The sequence below is a fragment of the Nanorana parkeri genome, unplaced genomic scaffold (assembly GCF_000935625.1).
Source record: "Nanorana parkeri isolate BGI_ZX_2015 unplaced genomic scaffold, ASM93562v1 scaffold391, whole genome shotgun sequence".
Lineage (NCBI taxonomy): Eukaryota > Metazoa > Chordata > Amphibia > Anura > Dicroglossidae > Nanorana > Nanorana parkeri.
The window spans coordinates 805,205-825,473 of NW_017306659.1; the positions used below are offsets into that span (position 1 = coordinate 805,205).

Genomic DNA, 20,269 nt, shown 5'->3' on the forward strand with positions numbered 1-20,269 from the left:
AATAATACATTTAAAAAAATAGAACTATATTTCATAATCAACAAAGAATATTTATGAATTAAATCATTAACCGCCTGCTGTCAGGCTGTTGTAATTAAACGGCCGGGCAGCAGACGGAATGCGGGTGGGCGTTTTTAAATGTCCTAACCCACCCCACTCGTGCTCACGAACGGGAGATTGGCCTTCAATGTAAACAGCCAGCGATGGCTGTTTACATACAAGCGTTCAGACGTCTGTAGAGACGCCCGATCACTTGTAATATGCGTGCGTTTGTGCGCCCCCCCCCCTCCGTTGCCGCTGGCGATCCCGAGCTCCGCTGTGCCGGACAAACTACAGTGTAGCCAAGCTGCGGTGCGGTGCGAAGTGGAAGGTTGGGGTTTTTTTCCCTTTGCTTCGCTTCGCCTGCAGTGTGTCACAGCCTTGAGAGGGAAAAGGAGGGAAGTCTGTCTTAATGCCACCCTTCCCTCATGAGAGTGACAGTTTCAAGTCCCCTCACTGTATCTGTGTAGTGTGAGGGAAAGTTCAGTAAGGTCATGTGACCTTAGGGCTTGTTGTTGAAGTCTCACTCTCCCTCAGAAACAGGCTCACCCAAAAAACTTTGAAGGATGTCTGGGGAGTATGTTTTTGAGGCAGATGCTGTGAACATTGCACTCCACACATAACAGTCTGTAACACCATTTCGCCACCATGGTCCGCCGTTTATGATGCATTAATACCTGCTGCTAGTGTGTTTGCACACACACAGTGCTGATGCACCTATCTCGGGACAGCAGGCTTTTTTCATGGACGCCAAACATTCTAATTTCCAGCATGTGTCAGAGTGCCCACTTACATTGCTAGGCTCCATCAGAATCAGTGCCCCTTTAGAATGTTTAACCCCATCACTGCCTCGCATTGTGGCTGCCTCTGGTAGTTTAATTCATGGTTTTGTACTAGTACATGCTGAACAAATCAGAACATGTAAATCCTGTTATTTAGCAATTTTCTTAATTTTAACGGTGAAATAACTGTTGCACTTTGCTATAGCGGTGCTTTGTAATATTGTTAATGGGTGGTTTGGCAGATTAAACTATGATCCTGTCAGGAGGATTGCAGATTATCACAAAGGATGTCATTGTGCAGCTCAGAATACATTCCCCACATTGCTTTCTCAACTGATCACTGAGATAACTTATCTCAGCCTTTCACAGCTGTTACGTGAGATAAGTTTTCTTTTCGCAGGTTATTAAACAGCCTCTGTGCAGCCGAGAAAAACAAAGAGATCTGCTGAGTAAAGTTAACTTGTGATAAAGCTAGTTTTATCACAGTTTATTAAACGTACACCTAAGTCTATAGGTGATTTGTTAGGAGTTACATGCTTGTGTAGTTTGGCAAATCAGTTTAAATCCACCTAGTTTAATTAAAATTATTTTATGGTCATCTGACCACAGCTTGTAAGAGTGCTTACCTCAGTAATGGAAAATACTAAACTTAAAGTTTAAGATATTTCTTTTCTATTTTAGTAATTATCTTACTTGGCAGACCTATAACCTCACATAAACTTAACATATTTTAACACCACATTCCACTATCCTTTCATCCTTTGGTAAGATTAGGTTGGAGCAGGGATAGCAAACTCAAATGAAAACAGTGACCTGAATATTTCTTCTAAGGCCTGCAATTGTGTCTACTGGGGCCACATCTACTTTATAACAGAAAAAAAGTGTAACACGTTAGTAAGGCATAACTTTTAATACTGATGGTGACATCATTTTGGAGACTTCCCCACACCATATGTTCCTTTTGACACACTGGCACAGTAAATTACGTACATGGGTGTCACTGGGACAGGAATAGGCTGACAGCATCAGCATCATGATAGAAGTTTTAACCCTTTCTCTTTCTTCTTTCAACACCCTATCATTATAACAGAAAGTAAAGAGAAAACTTCACAATGAGGAATAAAAACCTGACATAAGCTCCAACTCTTCTCCACATTGTCTAGAACAAAAACCTTTTTAGCTATAGGTTAGGAATTTATCATTATCAACATACTTGCCACTTAAAACATGTTATCCTACAGAAAGGATCATTAAAACAATCATTAAAGTTCTCAGCTGCAGATTAATGTATTGAAGTGTGGTTTTCTCAGCCGAAGAACAGCTGGGGCCTCCTTCATTTTAAACTTGACTAAGAACCACAGGAGCAGGAAGAACAGGAGAACCATGTATGACCCCACAAACACAATTTTCACATGCCTCGGTTAAAGGATAGTGGAGACATGGTCAAAATAGGATAGGTTTACAAAAGGCTTTAGATCTTCTTTAATGGGAGAAATAGATGTACCTACAGAAAAACAGTTTGGTTGTTTTCAAAATGGGCATAATGTTTTCTGGTTCCCTGTGCAGCCCCCATCCTGGCTATTTTGCATTCCTCGATGTTTGTTTGGACTGCTTATGTTCCCAGCCATTTGAATCGGTGACCCCAAATCATGTAGTATTTCCAGTGTGTCTCTTTCAATTTGGAAAGGAGATCTGTAGACTGTGAACAATTGCATGAACAAACTGCTGCTTTTTCTGCTCCTTTACATATCAATACATATAGTAAAAACACAGGTTTTTTTAATAAGGATGACTCATTGAAACCCATTCTTTTTTCATTCTTGTTTTAGCATTTTAAACCATTTTAAGTATTTGCCAGCATCTAAGATGTAGCAAATCATACATATATCTGTAAACTAGGGTTTTTAAACAATTATTGCTGTAAATACAAATGTATACACAGGGAAGGCAAATAATCATTCTGCTTTTATAAAAGTGGGGTAAGGTTTACTGGTCTCTTTTATTGTCAAAAGAGTCCTATGCCAGCCTTGGCAAACTCTATTTTCTTTAAATGGTGCTAACCCTATAAACCATTTTTTTGTGCTGTAAAACATTATTCTTTTGAATAAGAAAAACATTTGACAGTTGCCTGTCAAATACTGCTGTCATTTTAGTGGTTTTTAGATGTTTGTCTCTTCCCTGCTGATCAGGGAGATAAAACTTGATCAGTTATCAAAAATGCTGCATATAGCATATTAGGAAATTGATTTTCCCTCTTCACTCTCATTTGACAGGCCCTTTGCTTTTATGTTGAGTAGATACAACCCAGTATTAAAAAAACACATATCCATTCTCTATTCATAACAGTCCTTTGCAGACCGCCTGCCTGGGATGCACCCAAAAAAAAACCTTACATGCATGAATTTAATATTCATGTTTTTTTCATGAAAAGCAGGGCAAAGTGCTGTGATGAGGTTTAAATTTCAGTAATACGTACCAATCCTGAAGATAGTGCTATACTGAAGATAAAACTATGCAAAATACATTACTTTTTAAAGCTGGGGGTGACAGAATTTTGCACATTTCAGCTTATCTGAATAAACAGGTCAGTGTAACCACAGGAGTGGAGTCGGCGGCCATGTCATTTCAAAAACAACCGCCTTTGGCGGTGTGAAGATGCTTGATGCAATATTGCATTTAGTTCTAGTTTGCATTCATTTTAGTGTTTATAGTAATTAGGAGCCAACATTGAAGTTGACAGTATTGTACATTTTCATAACATCTGTAATTAAAGACATTGGTTTGTAAATAAAGACTTATTTTTCATAATAAATTAAGAACATATAATAAATCAGTTGCTTGTATAATGCTTGTCTGCTTTCTTTTTTTTTCTTTGATCATGAATCATGAAGCAAAACACCAGTGTAAGTATGCTCTGCTGGAAGCAGCATGATCCATGCTCCATGACATTTGTGGGTGCTGAAGCTGGTCCTGTCCACTAAGTCCCTGCCCTGAACCTAGCCTGTACACTTGTTTCAGTGAAGGGACACATCCACTGGGGTCTAATCACATAGGTGTTTTGCTTTGTGACAGAATCTCTCTAACCCTTAACAATGCATTGCCTATCACATTGCATTACTTACTGCATTTCTTACTATGGAGCCTATTTCACAAAGATCAGCAAAATGCTGCCTTTTATTACTTCAAGGTAATTATGGGATATTTTGGGTATATTTCCTCCTATTCATAAATTTCACAAATTTAGGCAGATCATTTTAAGCTAACCATTTATAAAAGCTGACCTTTTATAAAGACTGAGAATACAAAAAAAGTACATTTTTGTCCTTTATAAATGGGCCCCAACATAGTGAATGTTATATTACATTACATGCATTACCATTTAACTCCATTTACTTGCTTTCTTGCTTTGTGTACTACCACATTTGTGCAAAAATATGTGTTCTGTGGTGAGCCACATTGCTGCATGCTTTATTTTATATTTTATGAAAGCATACAAACTGAAACGATAATAGTGTCAACCTAAAATAGAGTGTTATTAATGTAGTAAAACTCCATATAGATTGTATTGTTTATTAGTATTTTCTGAGCTTTACTGCCTGTTTTTATTAGTTGGTAATTGTCTTGCGCTGAATATACAGTATATCACACAAATGCTCAGAAGAAGCACCAAAGCACTGAGCATCAAAGACAATTGCCATTTTTTTTCTTTACATTTATTTTTTCATCATTTATTATCTCTCATTGCTGCTGATCTTCAGCAGCCTCCTTGGAGCCACTTCCTGTTTGCATGCACTCCAGTGATGGCTGGATGACATTTCTTAGGGTGAGTTTCCTGATGGTGGCAACATTTGGCCATGCGTGAAACAGCCACGTGCAGTCTCCATTGGAAGCGCATGTGACAGGGTGACACAGCAGCACCATTTGTCGACAAAAACAGATTCTTGTCATTCTGTAACTGGAAAAGCCTCAAAAAGGGCCATTATGGCAGGATTACAAGGTATCACTTTAATGACAGCTGCAGATTTACAAATATTGAAAATTACTCTTGAAATTTTAAATTGCATTAGGTTTTTAGTGATTACATTAGGTCCACTGACTAGACATAATAGAATTTAGCAGCATAACGGCCTGTGTTGACGGGTCTTTGTTTGAAAAACTGTTACTCTCCTCATATAAGTCTAGTGGAATGCAAAAGCAACAGAAGCAGGTCAAATGCATGTGCAGTGAATTCTGAAGGATCTCAGAAACGTCTCAAACTGATGACAAAATTATGCTGCATTTACCTGCTTAATATGTTGAATGTATATGTGCCCTAGGCCTGAATATTGGTAATGTTTTATGGGGTAAACCAGCCTAAATTGTGAGTCGTCTAACTACTTTGTGAGGTCCTTTTACTTTCCAGTCAGTTTATAGATATTGGTTTGTAGTGAGCTGTATTTCCGTGAATGTGCACATAGAGGACAGTTGCATTTTAAACTATAGTTACTAGAGATCCCTGATTTCCAGGTTGTGCCCAAATTTGTCCCTGTCATTGATTTCCAAAGCTGACCAGCTTCCCCATAAAATATTATTCTGCCTGTTTAATGGAATTATATTAATGTCATCCTGTATTTTTATGCAGCTATTAGTGTTTACTAAACATCAGAATTTAGCATATTAAAGTATCAATGGTCCAATGCAACCCAATTAAGCCCAAGTCCAACCACCATGAGGTTTTTTTTTGTCTTCATTGAATAGATTTCCCTTCCCTACCTGTTGTGACAACACTTACCAAAAATAGCATGCATAATTTAGATTGCCAAACAAGCATGTTTTCATGGGGTTTGTAACAGTGTAAGATTTTGTAATGTAATGACAGCACAAACGGGCAAAAATGTTTGCTTTTATGTAATCAATTTACATATCTCTAGTTACATTCCTCCATACTTTACAGAGTACTTATGCTTTTCATAAAAACTAATGCTCTGTAGGAATATCCAGTCTAATACTCTTGTAACAGTCATTTTGAAATGCTTATTATGTTTAGTTAGCTTTGCTTTTGAAGTGTGGGAGGTAACTAATAGGTATGTCGTTCAGGGTTGCCACTACCATGTTTTCAAGGCAAACTCTGCTTGTTCAAGTTTGGAATTTATGCAGGAATTCCCCAGACTAATTTTTGTAACCATTATGCACTGCCTGGCCTTTGAATTTAGGTCAGCTGGCTTTGAAAGGCCAAAAAGAGGGCTTTTGGATAACTGAGCCCCCTTCCTATAAAAGGGGATGGCACAGCACCCATATTAACAATGTGCTTTATCTGGGATAAGGAAAGCATAAGGGGTGCTGCTGACACTGGCAAGCCTGTTAAAGTATCTTTTGCACCAACTGATTGGTAGCTAGCTCTATAAGTGTCAACATCTTACATCCTTTTTTCTATGAAAGGTGGCCTTTTCTGTGTTTTTTTTTTTTTTTAGTCTATAACTTTTAGTTTGGGGAAATTTGAGCGCATCATGCAGTTGTTACTGACAGTCTGTTGAAGAAAGGCCTTTTTTTTTGCTGCATCTCACTGAATCCTTTATAGGAAAATCCCCATATATATATGAATTTTTACAAATATCAGAGCAATAACAATTCACTAGCACTAGGGTAGTATGTGAATGTGACCAGGTAGAACAGGCTAAAATGTAAAAACACAAACAAAGTAGGTGTTTGTCTACACTATCAATTCTATACTTATATTTTAAATACTTATCATTTTTACTATTTGTTATTTTTACTATTAAGTGTATCATCTCAGAGCCACTTAAGAAAAAAATTACAGCAGCAGGGCAGTTTTGTGAGCAGATTTAAAAGGGAAAAAGCCTAGACACAGGCATTTTGTTACACTAAAAATAAAAGCGTATTGTCCCGGGGACCATTCAATAAGGGTCCCACTATAGACTTCAACATTATTCTCTGCCAAATTCGGGTTTTGCAAAACTCATACAGGATTAGAGGAACCCATCCTCAAAGCTACCACCATCCCTAATAACCAGAGACCCCAGAGGAATCCCACACAAGTATGGAGAGAACATATACGGTGAAATGCCAGCGGTCTCTAAAGACTGGGGCGGAAAAACAATGAATTAAAATATATGCTACATAGATTCGCTTACTCTTGCTGTAGTCTGGCTCTTTTGTTCTTTATAATTAAAATACAAGGTTATAATTAAAATGCACACTTATCTCTTTTGACAGAGTTTTAAAGTTGAATTAAATATATTCAGATATCAAAGAAAATAAGAGACATTTCCAATTCTTAAAAGGTGCTTTCTGCCAGAAGGATGGTTTTTTCATCATTCTTTAAGTCATTTTGAAGATGAAAGGAGCTGAATGTTCTTCACTTAAAAGCAGATTGTTATGGAAAAGAGATGGTATCTTTAAAAAGAAAACATAGCTTGATCTAGATTTGTTCATGTTTGCTCTGTGTGAAGATGCAAAAGACAAAAACCTAAAAAAGGGCTAGAAAGCATGTAAGAGATTTATACGACAGTAGCATGAGATGAAAATGAAAATCTATACAGTTTGTATCCTGAAATTGAATGTAGAGTTACAGTCATTTGAAAAGGAAGTACACCCCATGGAAACTGGACTCTTTCAACATATATGACCAGCAAACATTAGATCTTTATTGAATCAGTTCCTACAGATAAAGTGATATACTTGAATAAAAACACAAGAAAAGCTGCCGTTTCAAACATTTATTCAACAAAAATATCTGTAATAGTGTACTGTATAAAAAGTAAGTACACCGTTGGCATCAAAAGCTGATATCGCCCTCTTTAGCAGAAATGACTTCTTGCAGCCATTTTGTATAGCTGCCCACTAGTCTGTGACATTGCCTTAACCACATCATGCAAAATTCCTTCTTTGCAAGATGGTTGTTGGTCTCCTTGCATTAAAGGAGAACTATGAGGTGAGTGCTTTTCACTCACCTCATAGTTCTAGCCGACCTGTGACAATGAAACTGTCACAGGTCGGCTCAGTAGATCGAGAAGTGAGCGAACACATACCAGCATTCGCTCACCTCTCGATCCTGTCATGGCAGAGAGCCGTGACAGGGAAGGGGCTGGATTCCCCGCTCCGATCCTCTAGCGCTGACTGGCGGAACGGACGGGGGAGGGTACAGCTGGCTCTGCCTCTAGATAGGCAGAGCCAGCTGTCACTCATGCAGCTGGGCGGATCCAGACATAATTATCGGGATACGCTTCAGCTGCTGCGTCTCGGTATACCGCAAGCTGTAGCTCACGGTATACTGCGGCGTCTCAGTATACTGCGAGCTGTAACTCGCGGTATACTGAGCTTAGGGTGACGGGAGAACACTAGCTTGTGTCCTCCCGTTACCCTAAGAAGAACTATGGGGAAAAGCCCTAACCCCATAGTTCTCCTTTAATTGTTTTTTTCAAAATCCTCCTACAAAATTTCAATGGAAATAAGGGCTTTGACTAGGGCAACCCATAACCCTTTATTTCTTCCTATTGAGCCATTACTTGGTGGATTTGCTAATGTGCTTCGGGTCATTATTGTGTTGAAAGTCCCCAGTTCAATACATTTTTACTTTTTCTGGAGTTCTTTAACTATTCATCACTTTTTATTATCAGTTAGTGGGTATTTTTCTGCCAGTTTTATGTTTGTCAATCCAATATGCAGGCAAAAGTGTAGAAACCAATTTTGAATTCTAAGTAGTCGAAATTTAGTAACATCAGGTTTCAGCGCCCAACAACTTACAGCCACATGGTGCAAAGGACTAGCTGGGATTATGAATGAATCAGATTTGTTTATAAAATTTACTCCCCGCTCCCATGCTGCAGCAGCTGCCTGCTGGGAATGAAAAAAACACCAGGGGCTCATTGTTTACAGTTTCGTCAATGAGACTGTCTTTCTCTCTTTTTGCTGTCTCATCGCTGGCTTTTTCTTTTTCAGGGTGGAAAATGAGGAAATATGCAGTAGAGCAATGTTAACCGATCCCCTGCATAATAAAACTGAATCAGAAGTACCGAATTATGAGCACTTCTGAGTACAGTGTTAGGAGATAAGGCTATCTAGTCCTTGGTTTCTTCTCCGGCACAAGGGCAGACTGTCTGTTAAACCCCATATGTCTCATTACAGAGGGCCTGAAGCATACATTTCCCATCCAGCCCGCAAAAAAACAAAACAAATTGCATCAACTATTAGGGTTGAAAAGAGAGGTTTTAGTTGCACAACTTTTGCAAAATATGTGGAAGCCACACTGCCTCATCAAGGCCCTTCTGTGTAGTGTGGTCCTAACTCTAATCTATGAGAGCCTCCATCTTGGAGCACATATAGCAAAGGATGAAATGGGTGCAGGTTGCCAGGAGGCAGCCCATTCTTCCTTAAATGCACAGGGACACACCAGAAGCCCAGCACATCACAACGGCAGCTAAAAAACCCCAGTGTGTCCCCACACCAAATTAAACACCCTCCTGGCAAACCTGCACCCAAAAATACACAAACAGCCTCACCCGTGCACACACCGTTTTTGTGATCTGTTATGGTGTGTTACTGCACACACGGTAAGGCATGTTGCACTGCAGAAGCCCATTCATTTTAACTTTTCCAACCTTACTACCTTTCAAAGTTGTACTTGAAATATAGCAAAAAAAGGGAAAAATAGCAAAAATGGTCTGACCACCTGGTGAAAAATGGTAGGCTTGGCCCAGCAGCAAACAGGTTAAACAGACCCTGTCACTAGAGTGCCACTAATATTCAGAATAATGCATTTAAAAAGTACCATTTAGTCCAGTTATGTACTCGATAAACACATACCTTAAAGGTTAAGGTGAGCCCACAGATTCACTTTAGATTGTTGCTTATATAACTGTTGTACATCTATTTGGGAGGCAACTAAAGGATAAATATTCAAGCCTGTTGTTGGCTTGTGTTCAAATTCAGCAAAAAGAGTCAAATCTTTTTACAGACAGTTACAGTTTTTTCCAGACATGTGGACAACCTTAGTCGGCTTGCATTTTAATGGACTTTCTGTAAACCTCTGGACACTTGGCAATCCTGACAATATTAGTTTTTAAGATCTTGAGCAGCATTGACTATAGTTATGCTCGGCACATTCAATAGTACTCGAGTACATAACATGAAATAAAAATGTTGGCACAACAGACAAAATACCTGGTCCATGCATTGTGTTACTTTTATGAAAAATCATGAGCAGCCCAGATTCATTAAATAGCTGTCAGCACTATATGTTTTCCATATGATCATGCTTCTAATATAAATCTCACCTTGGAAAAAAATGTACATGCTGGCCTGTCAAGTCTTATTCTCAGCAGCTGACACCTGCTGGCCAATTAGAGCTGCTATATGGCATTCTGCCACCCTGTCATTGCACTCTATCTCTTTTATTATGCATCTGTATTATACAGTGGATTAAAAGGGCAATTCAGACAGCATACTGGCACATTCTTGCCGGTTTTCATCATTCCTGCAGCTTTCCAGGTGACGCTTTGTTACCATTGCCATACAGGAAACACATTGACTAGAGAGCCGTTTCTGTGCTCTTTCTTCAGACCAGCTAGCAGCATATGGCCCAGTATGTTGCCTGAACCACAGGCAGTAACACAAATCAACAAAGTAGCCTAAAGTAATTTTTCTAAAAGCTCAAAAAGGAATTGTTCAACAAAATAGGTAAGAGCCAGTGAATACAACTAAATTATCACCTTTTTGAAGAGAAATAACATGTCTATGGACAAATAAAAAATGCATCTATGTTTGCATTAGAGAAATGTTATTGTTCTGTTTTGCTTCATGGTAATATGTTATGTTACATTAAAGCATTTTTATAAAGTACAAGCCTTCAGGGTCACCTTGAAGTAAACAGTTTTGAGAAGAAAGAAAGTCACATTTAAATTGAACATTAAATATGATGACATGTTATAAAAATTTGATAGCAGATAATTGCAAAAATAGACAACATCTAGATTCTAATTTTTATCCAGCTATGTTTTTTCCCCAATGTAGGTTTGGCGATTAGCTTTTTGCTGCAGGTAACAGCTGATGGGTACTTGTGTGAGACATAATAATCATTGGATGTTTATTGCACTTTTAACTGAAGCTTTAGAGGTGTGAACAAAGAGTTCAAAGTAGAATCATTTTCACAGTATGAAAAAATCTAGAGTTTTTCAACTTGGCAGATTGCATTATATTTTTATTTCCTTCTCATGAGTTCATCTGCTACAGTTGTGCCTGACTTAATTACTCAAAGATGTAAATATTGCACCCTCCACTGATTAATTAATAGACATGCTGTGTATGAGGATTCTTCGTGATAATTTAGTCATGTACTGATTCTGTATACATCAAATGAATGCAACTGACTGGGCACAGCAAAAAAAATATCATCCTCTCTGCTTCCACATATGCATCCACTGTCATTTGATGACAGTGCTTGCAGTAATGGGCTAGTGTACCTGTGTTGCTCTGTACTTCAGAATAATAATTGACAAATACTACTATACAAAAACAAATATTATAACAAATATACTACAAAAAGTACAAATATTGACATGTCCTAAGAGCAAAGTGATGACCAAGAAAACCTAAAAAAAGTGTCTTTACCACATTAACAATGACAGGATATAATTTTCTGTGTTTATGAAGAACTTAGCGATATCATGCCTAATTCTTCAATATAATTTGTTAGTAATTAAACAGATTAAGTTTTACAATGCAGACACCAAAAGATAAATACAAAACGACACTGCGCTACAACTCACTGTGAATTCCTAAGTGACAGGTTAAATTGTAACTGTATAACATCTGTGTTATGTATCCTTCATGCTAATAGTGAACGTACATTTTTGCATACAAAAAACTATTTTATAAAAAATGTAAAATGTAAATGTAAAAGAGATAATATATAAAAGTATTTGAAAAATCTTCTATTTGTTCCAAACTGTCAGTGTTCTTTTTCTATTGGTCACCATGCTCTTATTTCCTTTGCTTGTGTTTAGATCATGTGAAATTCACACTCACCAGCTGTTGTTGGTCACCTTGTTACGGGCTGACCATGAATCATTTATTTCTCCCCTTTCTTTTCCACTCTCAGCCGATGTACTGGTTTCCTGGATCCTTCTATATCTTGGGTTGTTTAATCTCTCATTTTGTCATTCAGTCACCAATGCTCAGAAAAACCAAAGAATGCTCTCCATTGTGCAGTATTGATTAAAAAGATTTAATGCGTATAAGATGAAAACACTTGCAAGAACGGTAAAAAAAACTTCACGCTTTGAATAAAATCCACTCGAGCTCTGTTGAATTGTGATGTCCGTGTGCTCCACCCACCTATGCGTTTCATCACTGGGACTTCCTCTTTGGGTTCGCTGTATAAAATGAACGTTTAAACAACCCTTGGAAGATATAGGAGGATTCAGGAAACCAGTCCATCGGCTGAGAGTGGGAAAGAAAAAGGAGAAATAGACGATTCATGGTCAGCCCGTGACAATGTGACCAACAACAGCTGGTGAGTGCGAATTTCACATGAGCTAAACACTAGCAAAGGAAATAAAGAGCATGGTGACCAATAGAAAAAGAACACTGACAGTTTGGAACAAATAGAAGATTTTTCAAATACACATATTTAAATTTTTTATTTGTTATAGAATTGTTTTCCATATGCAAAAAGGTGGTACATTCACTATTAGCACAAAGGATACATAACACAAATGTTATATAGTTACAATTTAACCTTTCTGTCACTTTCAAGAGTAGTGGGTTTTGCTATTCTTTTAATACAGCAGCTTTTCAGATTGTTTAAATTTTCACAGCGCTATAGCGCAGTGGTTCACCATAAACAGACATCAAAAGGTGCCTACCATCTTTAAATTCATTCTTCTGATAAGTATCCTGAGTTCTGGGTTGCTGTATCCAGCAAATGTGGACTCTTCTTGGTGGTGTTCAGTAGTGGGTCCTCCTCCGCCTACCACCACCTTGCTAGAATGGACCAATATTGGAGGTAAATTTAATTACAACATCCTGACATTTTAAAGGCGGTAGAACCAATGCATTGGTGACATTCTTGGCCCCACTTTCTCTTACTCAGATGCTAATGACAGGCTTACTTTAACCATATTTATAAAATGCAGAAAATCATTAATATGTAACAACTAGTGGTATGAATAACAAACAAGGAACACTAAGACTGTTTAAAAAAAAAAAAAAGGAGCAAAGAAAACTGAAACAAAAGAAAGATGTAACTGCCTACAGCTTTAAAGGATGCAAATTTTATTTTTGGCATAAAACAAATAATAGCAATACTAAACTAGTTAATAATAGGACTGCTAGCAACAGCTAAAACTGCTAACAATGGATAAAAGAATGTCTTAAAACAGGCCATCACATTCTTGAAAACATTTTTAAAGAACCAAATACAAGATGTCCATCTTTGGCAAAAGTTCAACGTAAAACATTAAGTCATGCAAGGAAAGCTGGCACCTCATGAACCTTATTATAAAAATTGGATGATGTATTTTCACTTTCAGCAATTTTTTATGATGTAGTAATGAACACTGCTAGACAAACTTACTGTAATAACTATAAAACGTGACCTTGATTTCAAAGTAAATGTGATGTACTGTAATATGTTTTATTTGTAGGCAAAAGCCCAGTGACTTCTCCAGTATTGCCTAAGCCTTCCGCCACCCAGCTCACTGACTACCCAGGTCTGAAGGTGACCAGAGAAATCACACATGGAGACACTAAAAATGTTGGACAGCTCCATGATCGCACTTCCTGTACAAAGTTAGCCAGTCTTACAGGAATTAAAAAGAACAGAAGAAGTCTACCTGTTGGAGTCTGTGCACATATTGAAAAGGAAGGGAGAAAATCTCTAATGATCTGGCCAAGATCTCACTCATTGGACAATCTTCAGCAGGAAGGAAAGGAACTTCAGTGTATTAATGAAAACAAAGTTGTTTTTTCAACAGATAAAACAGAATCAAGTAGTTTTTTTGAGGAGGAAACTGGAGATGTACATGACAAAATATCTTGCAATATGGACATTGTGGCACATGACAAGGCTCCTGATTGTATTGAAATCAGAAGGATATCTCGTATACAAAGCCATGATAAAGACTGCACAGTCCAAAACACAAATGATTTTTCACATGTATCTATAGACAAGCCAATGAAAGCTTCTGTAGAGCCTATGGTACCCACAAAAAACCCTTCACAACCTCCACCAGTTCCTGCCAAAAAATGCAGAGAGCGGTTTGCTAATGGCCTGAACCATCCTCCTCTCAGTCTCTCTATTTCCAATACCGAAGAATCTTGTCTTCCTATTTTAAAATCGGGATTATCAGGACCAAATGAAAGCTCTATACTTCCTGCACAAGGGTGTGTTTCTCCAACCACCTCCAGGCTGTCTTGGTATCACAATTCCCCAGATGCTTCAAATATTCCACAACATGCTGTAAAACTGGGCCCTGTGTCAGCCAGAAAGATGGCTGTTGCCAGAGGAATGGATCAGGAATTATTGATAGAAAACAAGCTGCAGGCTGAGGAGATTGATCTTACAGAGGAACCGTACTCAGATAAGGTAAATGGAACTGCTGTCATGCATCTGCTATTGGAAGCTTACATACATTTGTTTTGGTTGTGATTGTTTTTATGTCAAAGGAAACTCGTTAAGACGATAACAAAAAATTACATTTTGATGGTGTGCCCATAGATCTTAGAAGATGAATGTTATGTATTGCACTGACCAAACAAATAATGTTATAAAAGGCATAGCATTTCTTTTTCCTAATAACAGTCATGTACGCCTAAAAAGTCTATTGTTGTCTTCTCATCTGTTCCTCCTCTGCCAGGTTGAAAAATAATTTTATATAAATGTTATCTTAAATAATTCATAAAACATATGTATATATTTTTACAATTTATAATACATATGCATAAAGTGTTCCCAATATAGGCTTGACAGCTTAAAAGAGAACTATGGGGTAAGTGTTTTTCCTAGGGTCATGGGAGGACATATACTAACCTCCTCCCATGACCCAAATCTCAGTATATCGTGGGCTATTGCCAGCGATATACTGAGAGCGCAGCAGCCGGGATGAATCCCGACAATACTGTCCAGATCCACCCAGCTGCATGAGTGACAGCTGGCTCTGAATATCTAGAGGCAGAGCCAGCTGTACCCGCCCCCTCTCCCGTCCGTTCCTCCACTCAGCGCTGGAGGATCGGAGAGGGGAGGGGGGGAATCCCTGCAGGGAGCGGTGCCTGACAGTCACCGCTCTCTGTAGGGAGATGACTGGAAAGTGAGCGAGCAACGGTATGTGTTTGCTCACTTCCCGATCAATAGAGCCGATCTGTGATAGCTTCTTTGTCACAGGTCAGCTCTAACTATGAGTGGAAGTCCCTCTCCTCATAGTTCTCCTTTAAGCATCCTTTCTGTCCATGAAGTAGTAATGGGGAGGATGTGAACCTCAAACACCCCAAAGGTCCTCACAATGTCTCCAGATTTCTGCTCTACTATTTCTGTGCACCGTGTCTTGGTCCTTTTTCTCCCTGTTTTATACACCCATCAAATGTGAGAAGAAAAAAAAAACAGATGAAAACACTTGTGTAGGCACAGACCTTTAGAGTTCATTTACACGTTTCCAAAAAGCATTGCTTGTTCAAGCTGAATAGTGATAAACTGTGCTTTCAAGTCTGTGACCTGACTTTTCCTTTTTGTGATACATGGCCATGTATTTAATCAACTGAAATATGTTCCACTCTGCAATATGATTGTGTTTTCCCAAAACCCCAACCTTTATGCTGACTAGAAGACTAAAGTTTTATATTTCTGACAACAAAGTCTGTCAACATAACTGAAGACTTTACTTTTCAGAGCCACTTTACAAAAAGGGCTAATCATTCGGGTCAATCAGTGCAATGGAGCTGACCGGTGTAAGGAAGCAATCACTGAGGGCTCAGGAGATGCACTGCCTCTAACTCCTACATGTTTTGAAATAAAGTGAACCTGTCAGAGCTTCTAATGTTTGAAAACTATACTTACTGTCTAACAGTAGATACTGCACATGTCTCCACTCCTTTAACTTTTGAGAAAAGATACAACCTTCAAAGCTAAGCTCTCTGCGTTCTCCATCCCATTATGCAAATTGATGCATTTCAGCAGCCAGTGGCAGTGCCCATTTCTGATAGCAGGACAGATGGAAAGGGGTGGGGTAGAGACTAATGATTTTGAATTGTGGGGTAAACACTAATCTCAGAAGTCAGAAAAGTCAAGTCTGTACTGACAGGGTGTTCCAGACACATAGGGGTTGATTTACTAAAATTGGTTCACTTTGCAAGGGTAATTTCCCATTAGCTTAGTGAATGAGGTGAAATGCTGACTCCCATTATCCAATCATGTCCAAGCAAAAATACTGTACGTTTTTTTTGTTTTGTTTTGTTTTTACTTTTCCTTTCACATGATTGGGTATTTTTTTCAAAGTGAATTTTCATTTCATTCACTAGGCTAAGGGAAAATTCTCTTACAAAGTGAACATTCCATTTCAAAGTGAACATCCAATTTATTTTTAGTAAAATAAAGCGATAGAAGAGGGTTTCTGTTTTAATAAAAGAAATAGCAGGTATTTTTGGTGCATGATTTTTTAGTAAGAAAATCTTTGTCTACGTGCAGTGAAGAAATTAAAATAAATAATTTGCATAACTGCAGTACTATACAGCATGCTGAGCTTTTAATTGTTTCTTCAGATTGAACCCATCTCTAGGGAGGAAGGAGATGGAGTTGATTGTGTACTTTGGTTTTGTGTTTTGTGCAGTTTAAATGATGTGTCTAGCATTGTTTTAGACGATGAAAGGCTAACGGGCTGCATGGAATGTATGGTTTTCATGCATCTGGAATGCTTTATATGTAATACTAGATTCTTCTTCTGTTTGGTCATCATAGAGGTCAGTAAGTGTTGCTCCAGAACACTCACTATAACTTTATTTGTCTTGTGGTAGCATGGTCGTTGTGGCATCCCAGAAGCCTTAGTGGAACGATATGCTGAAGACTTAAGTCAGCCAGAAAAAGATGTTGCAGACTGGATGGACCAGATTCGTGTCAGACTTTTGAGAAAACAGCATCGGATGGCTGTAAGTGTTCCTTATATAATATTTCTGATTCACTAAAGTGTGATAAAGCATTATGTGCAACTTTTTTTTTTCATTAGGCCTTATCTGAATTTTCATGTAATACAAAAGTTAAACAAATGTATCTGTGGCCACATGACTGCTTGATCACCTCTTCTCCCTGCAGCTCAGGGCGGAGTCTGCAGAGGCTGCTTGGCAAACAGGAGTCGCTGTCACTCAAACTGTGGAGGGCTGAATGGGAAGGGGGGTATGGCAGCTTTAATTGCCGAGCAGGAGCCGCTATCAGTCAAACGGTGGAGAGCTGGACACAAGGTTTGGCAGCTCTAATTGCTGAGCAGGAGGAGTTTACTAAAACTGTGAAGGGCTGGACGAGGGAGGGTAGGGAGGGGGTATGGCAGCTGTAATCTATCTTCTGAACTGTAGGCACAGCATCCTGAATTCAGACAAAGAGATTCAAACTGATCACATTAGAACAGATGTGCCTAGTATGGTCAGTAACAAAGTGGAAAGGGTTCTATTCTATGGGAAATGTCAGGATCACCAGGTCATTTATGACTTTCCCACAATACACAATGCAGAGATTGCTCTGAGCTTACAGAGGACAAAGCCTTAATTTGACCTGGTATCAGCTTAATGCACTCCCCGTACAGCAGGCTGAAGTTTGAGTGGAAGAAGCACTTGAAGGAGCCAATCAGTTCATGTACTGACAAGAAGCATGCTGAGAGGAGGAGGAGGCTCGCTGTACTGCTTCTCCTTCCATTGACCACTAATGGGGTGGGGTGAGACTGGCCATAAGACTGAGTACATCTAGTGGCAGAACAAAAAGTCCTGCAGGGGAAATCTGTGGATCAAAGCTAAATAGTGCAGCAAAATCTGGTTTTGTTATTTTTGTGTGAAGTGCGGCTTTAAATTGCAGTCAAATGGATTTCAGTTTACTTTAGTCAGATCAACAACCTAATTGACTGAATTAGTTTATATCTTCTACTAAACTCTGCATATTGCTTTCTCCCTATTGAATAAAATAGCTTTATTTGTATCTGTCACTATAATTGATGATGCTGAATATTAAGATATATTTGTACAGTTTTAAACATTCCTAGGAACAGGAAAAGTATGGTTGATTATTGATCCATGAATCCTGAAGTGCTATTACTTTGAGCAGTACATATTTGCAGGCCATTAGACCCTTAATGCTGGCCATACACTACAACGACAAATGATTGGTTTATCTGTGATTGTGTCAGATGACCTTTTGATCAAAAACAATCATGCAACAAAACAAAGAAAAGATTAATTTGGTTAAACTCAACCAGATTTTTTGCCAGAACTGATGTTCCAGTAAAATTAGCCGGTTAGTGCACTTCATTTCTGAATTGTTATATTGCAGGACTGTATTGTTACTTTTATTGCCAGCATATATCTGGTGCCAATGGAGGCTTGTATTTTAGTCTGAGCTAGGCAGCAATATTTATTTTTACAAAAAAGCCATATAATGTTTGTGTGAGGTTCATGCTATTACTAATTGTTACCCATTGTCCTCTTTGTAGATACCAAGTGGAGGTCTAACAGAGATCTGCAGAAAACCCGTATCTCCTGGACATATTTCATCGGTTTCCGACTGGCTTATATCAATTGGCCTTCCCATGTATACACGCCCTCTATTGGAAGCCGGATTTACATCATTAAATAAAGTGCCTGCTCTCTCACAGACTCACTTACGAGGCATTGGAATAAAAGAAGAGAGACATATAAACAAAATACTAGGGGCGGCAAGACTTATAAAGACCATCGCACCAGAAGCAGTTTAAATTGTGGATCTGTTGCATTTGGAGACCTGCTTATACTAAATAAATATGACTGCCAGTACACAATGAACAGTAAAGCACGGTTTTCAAAGGGAGTCTTTAGCTTATATGGCGTAATGTTGGCAGAACTTTGGAATCCCTACAACTGTATACGATTGCAATTCTGACTATTCTGTGCATCTAAACGACCTGCAAGACTGTGGATAAAGAGAAGTGATTTACAGTATCTACTGTACACACACTATTCATTCTCTTACTTTCAGATCTGAGGACTTACCTACAGTAGGCCAAAATATTACAAGGAATTGAAATTAACATTTAATAAAACTAATGCAATCATGCTATTTCATAGTCATAATAATAACAATTAATGTGGCTTAACTGCAGTAACAATCTTATTTTGCCTTAAATTCTTCATTTGAAACAAAAATGAATCGAAACAAAGTCTGTTTATTCAGTCATAGTCATAGTCAATAGTGGTGGATTGTGTTCTCCACAGCAAGTATTTTGCCATATGTCATGTTATCTGACAGTAACTTTCACTTGTATGAGAGATTATACTGCTTTGACCATTTGAAGTATTTGCATTATCAGTATTAATTCAGGAAAGGTCAACAATATAACTAGCAGAAGGTATTTAACATGGTTGCTTTACATTATATGATTTTAAAAAAACAGGTACAGTCAATGATTTCAGCAACTGGGTTGCTAATCTTTTGTCAGTTTCTAATGCAGAATGCAAACATAAATAAATTTCCCGAAAATGAAAAAGGAAGTAGTTTAACGGGTTCCCATGAAAAATGTACATGTTTACAGCACTCGTTAGAGCAGGTCTTGTACTAAGATCGGCTGAAGAATAAAACATAGGATGGAAACTTAATTTTTACATATTTATAGTTAAACAAATTCCCTAAACAAATTCCCTATATATGTTGAAAGTACGATGTTGGGATCTTGAGGTCTCAAATGTCGAGGTGTCAACATTTTCTTTTGCTTTACCTATAAACCAACCCTGTTTGTAAACCATCTACAAGGGAAACCACAAGCATTAGAGAGCTAATATGGACCTTTGTTTTCATCCATAGTTCAAAAAGCACCATAAAACTTGATACTGCATATACTGTATATGTTAAAACAATCATATTTTGCTGCGCTGACATTTGTGCAAGAATAATTCCAAGAAGTTAGTTAATCTAAAGCAACACAAAGAATTAAATAATCTTTGCTTCTATATAATGAACAATTTTAACTGCTCTCAAAGTGCAGGTGTTTAAAATTGTAAAAAATAAAACTTGTCTGAAATAACAGGAGGTGCTGCAATTACCGTCTTCTTTGATCACGTAGAGGAAGGCTGAAAATCTGATCTTTTGATAGTGTTTGTCATGTATAATGATATGATTATCTAGCTGTTCTAGACTCGGCTCCCAAAACAAATTCATTTTACAATATCAAATTGCATTCTTTTCATGATTCTTATGGAATCATAATAATTTCAAAGCAGTGTTACAAAAGACA

At 38.0% G+C, this 20,269-nt stretch overlaps 1 protein-coding gene across 1 annotated transcript in view; it reads left to right on the forward strand.

The window, feature by feature from the left end:
• The window catches only part of SASH1 (SAM and SH3 domain containing 1), a 187,411-nt gene extending 168,185 nt beyond the window's left edge, over nucleotides 1-19,226 (forward strand). Inside the window, exons 18-20 of the mRNA XM_018559386.1 lie at nucleotides 13,463-14,403; nucleotides 16,821-16,952; nucleotides 18,497-19,226. Coding sequence (XP_018414888.1) covers nucleotides 13,463-14,403; nucleotides 16,821-16,952; nucleotides 18,497-18,757 — 1,334 coding nt within the window. The 3' untranslated portion in view covers nucleotides 18,758-19,226. The remainder of the gene's footprint in view (nucleotides 1-13,462; nucleotides 14,404-16,820; nucleotides 16,953-18,496) is intronic.
• The last annotated feature ends 1,043 nt before the right edge of the window (nucleotides 19,227-20,269 follow it).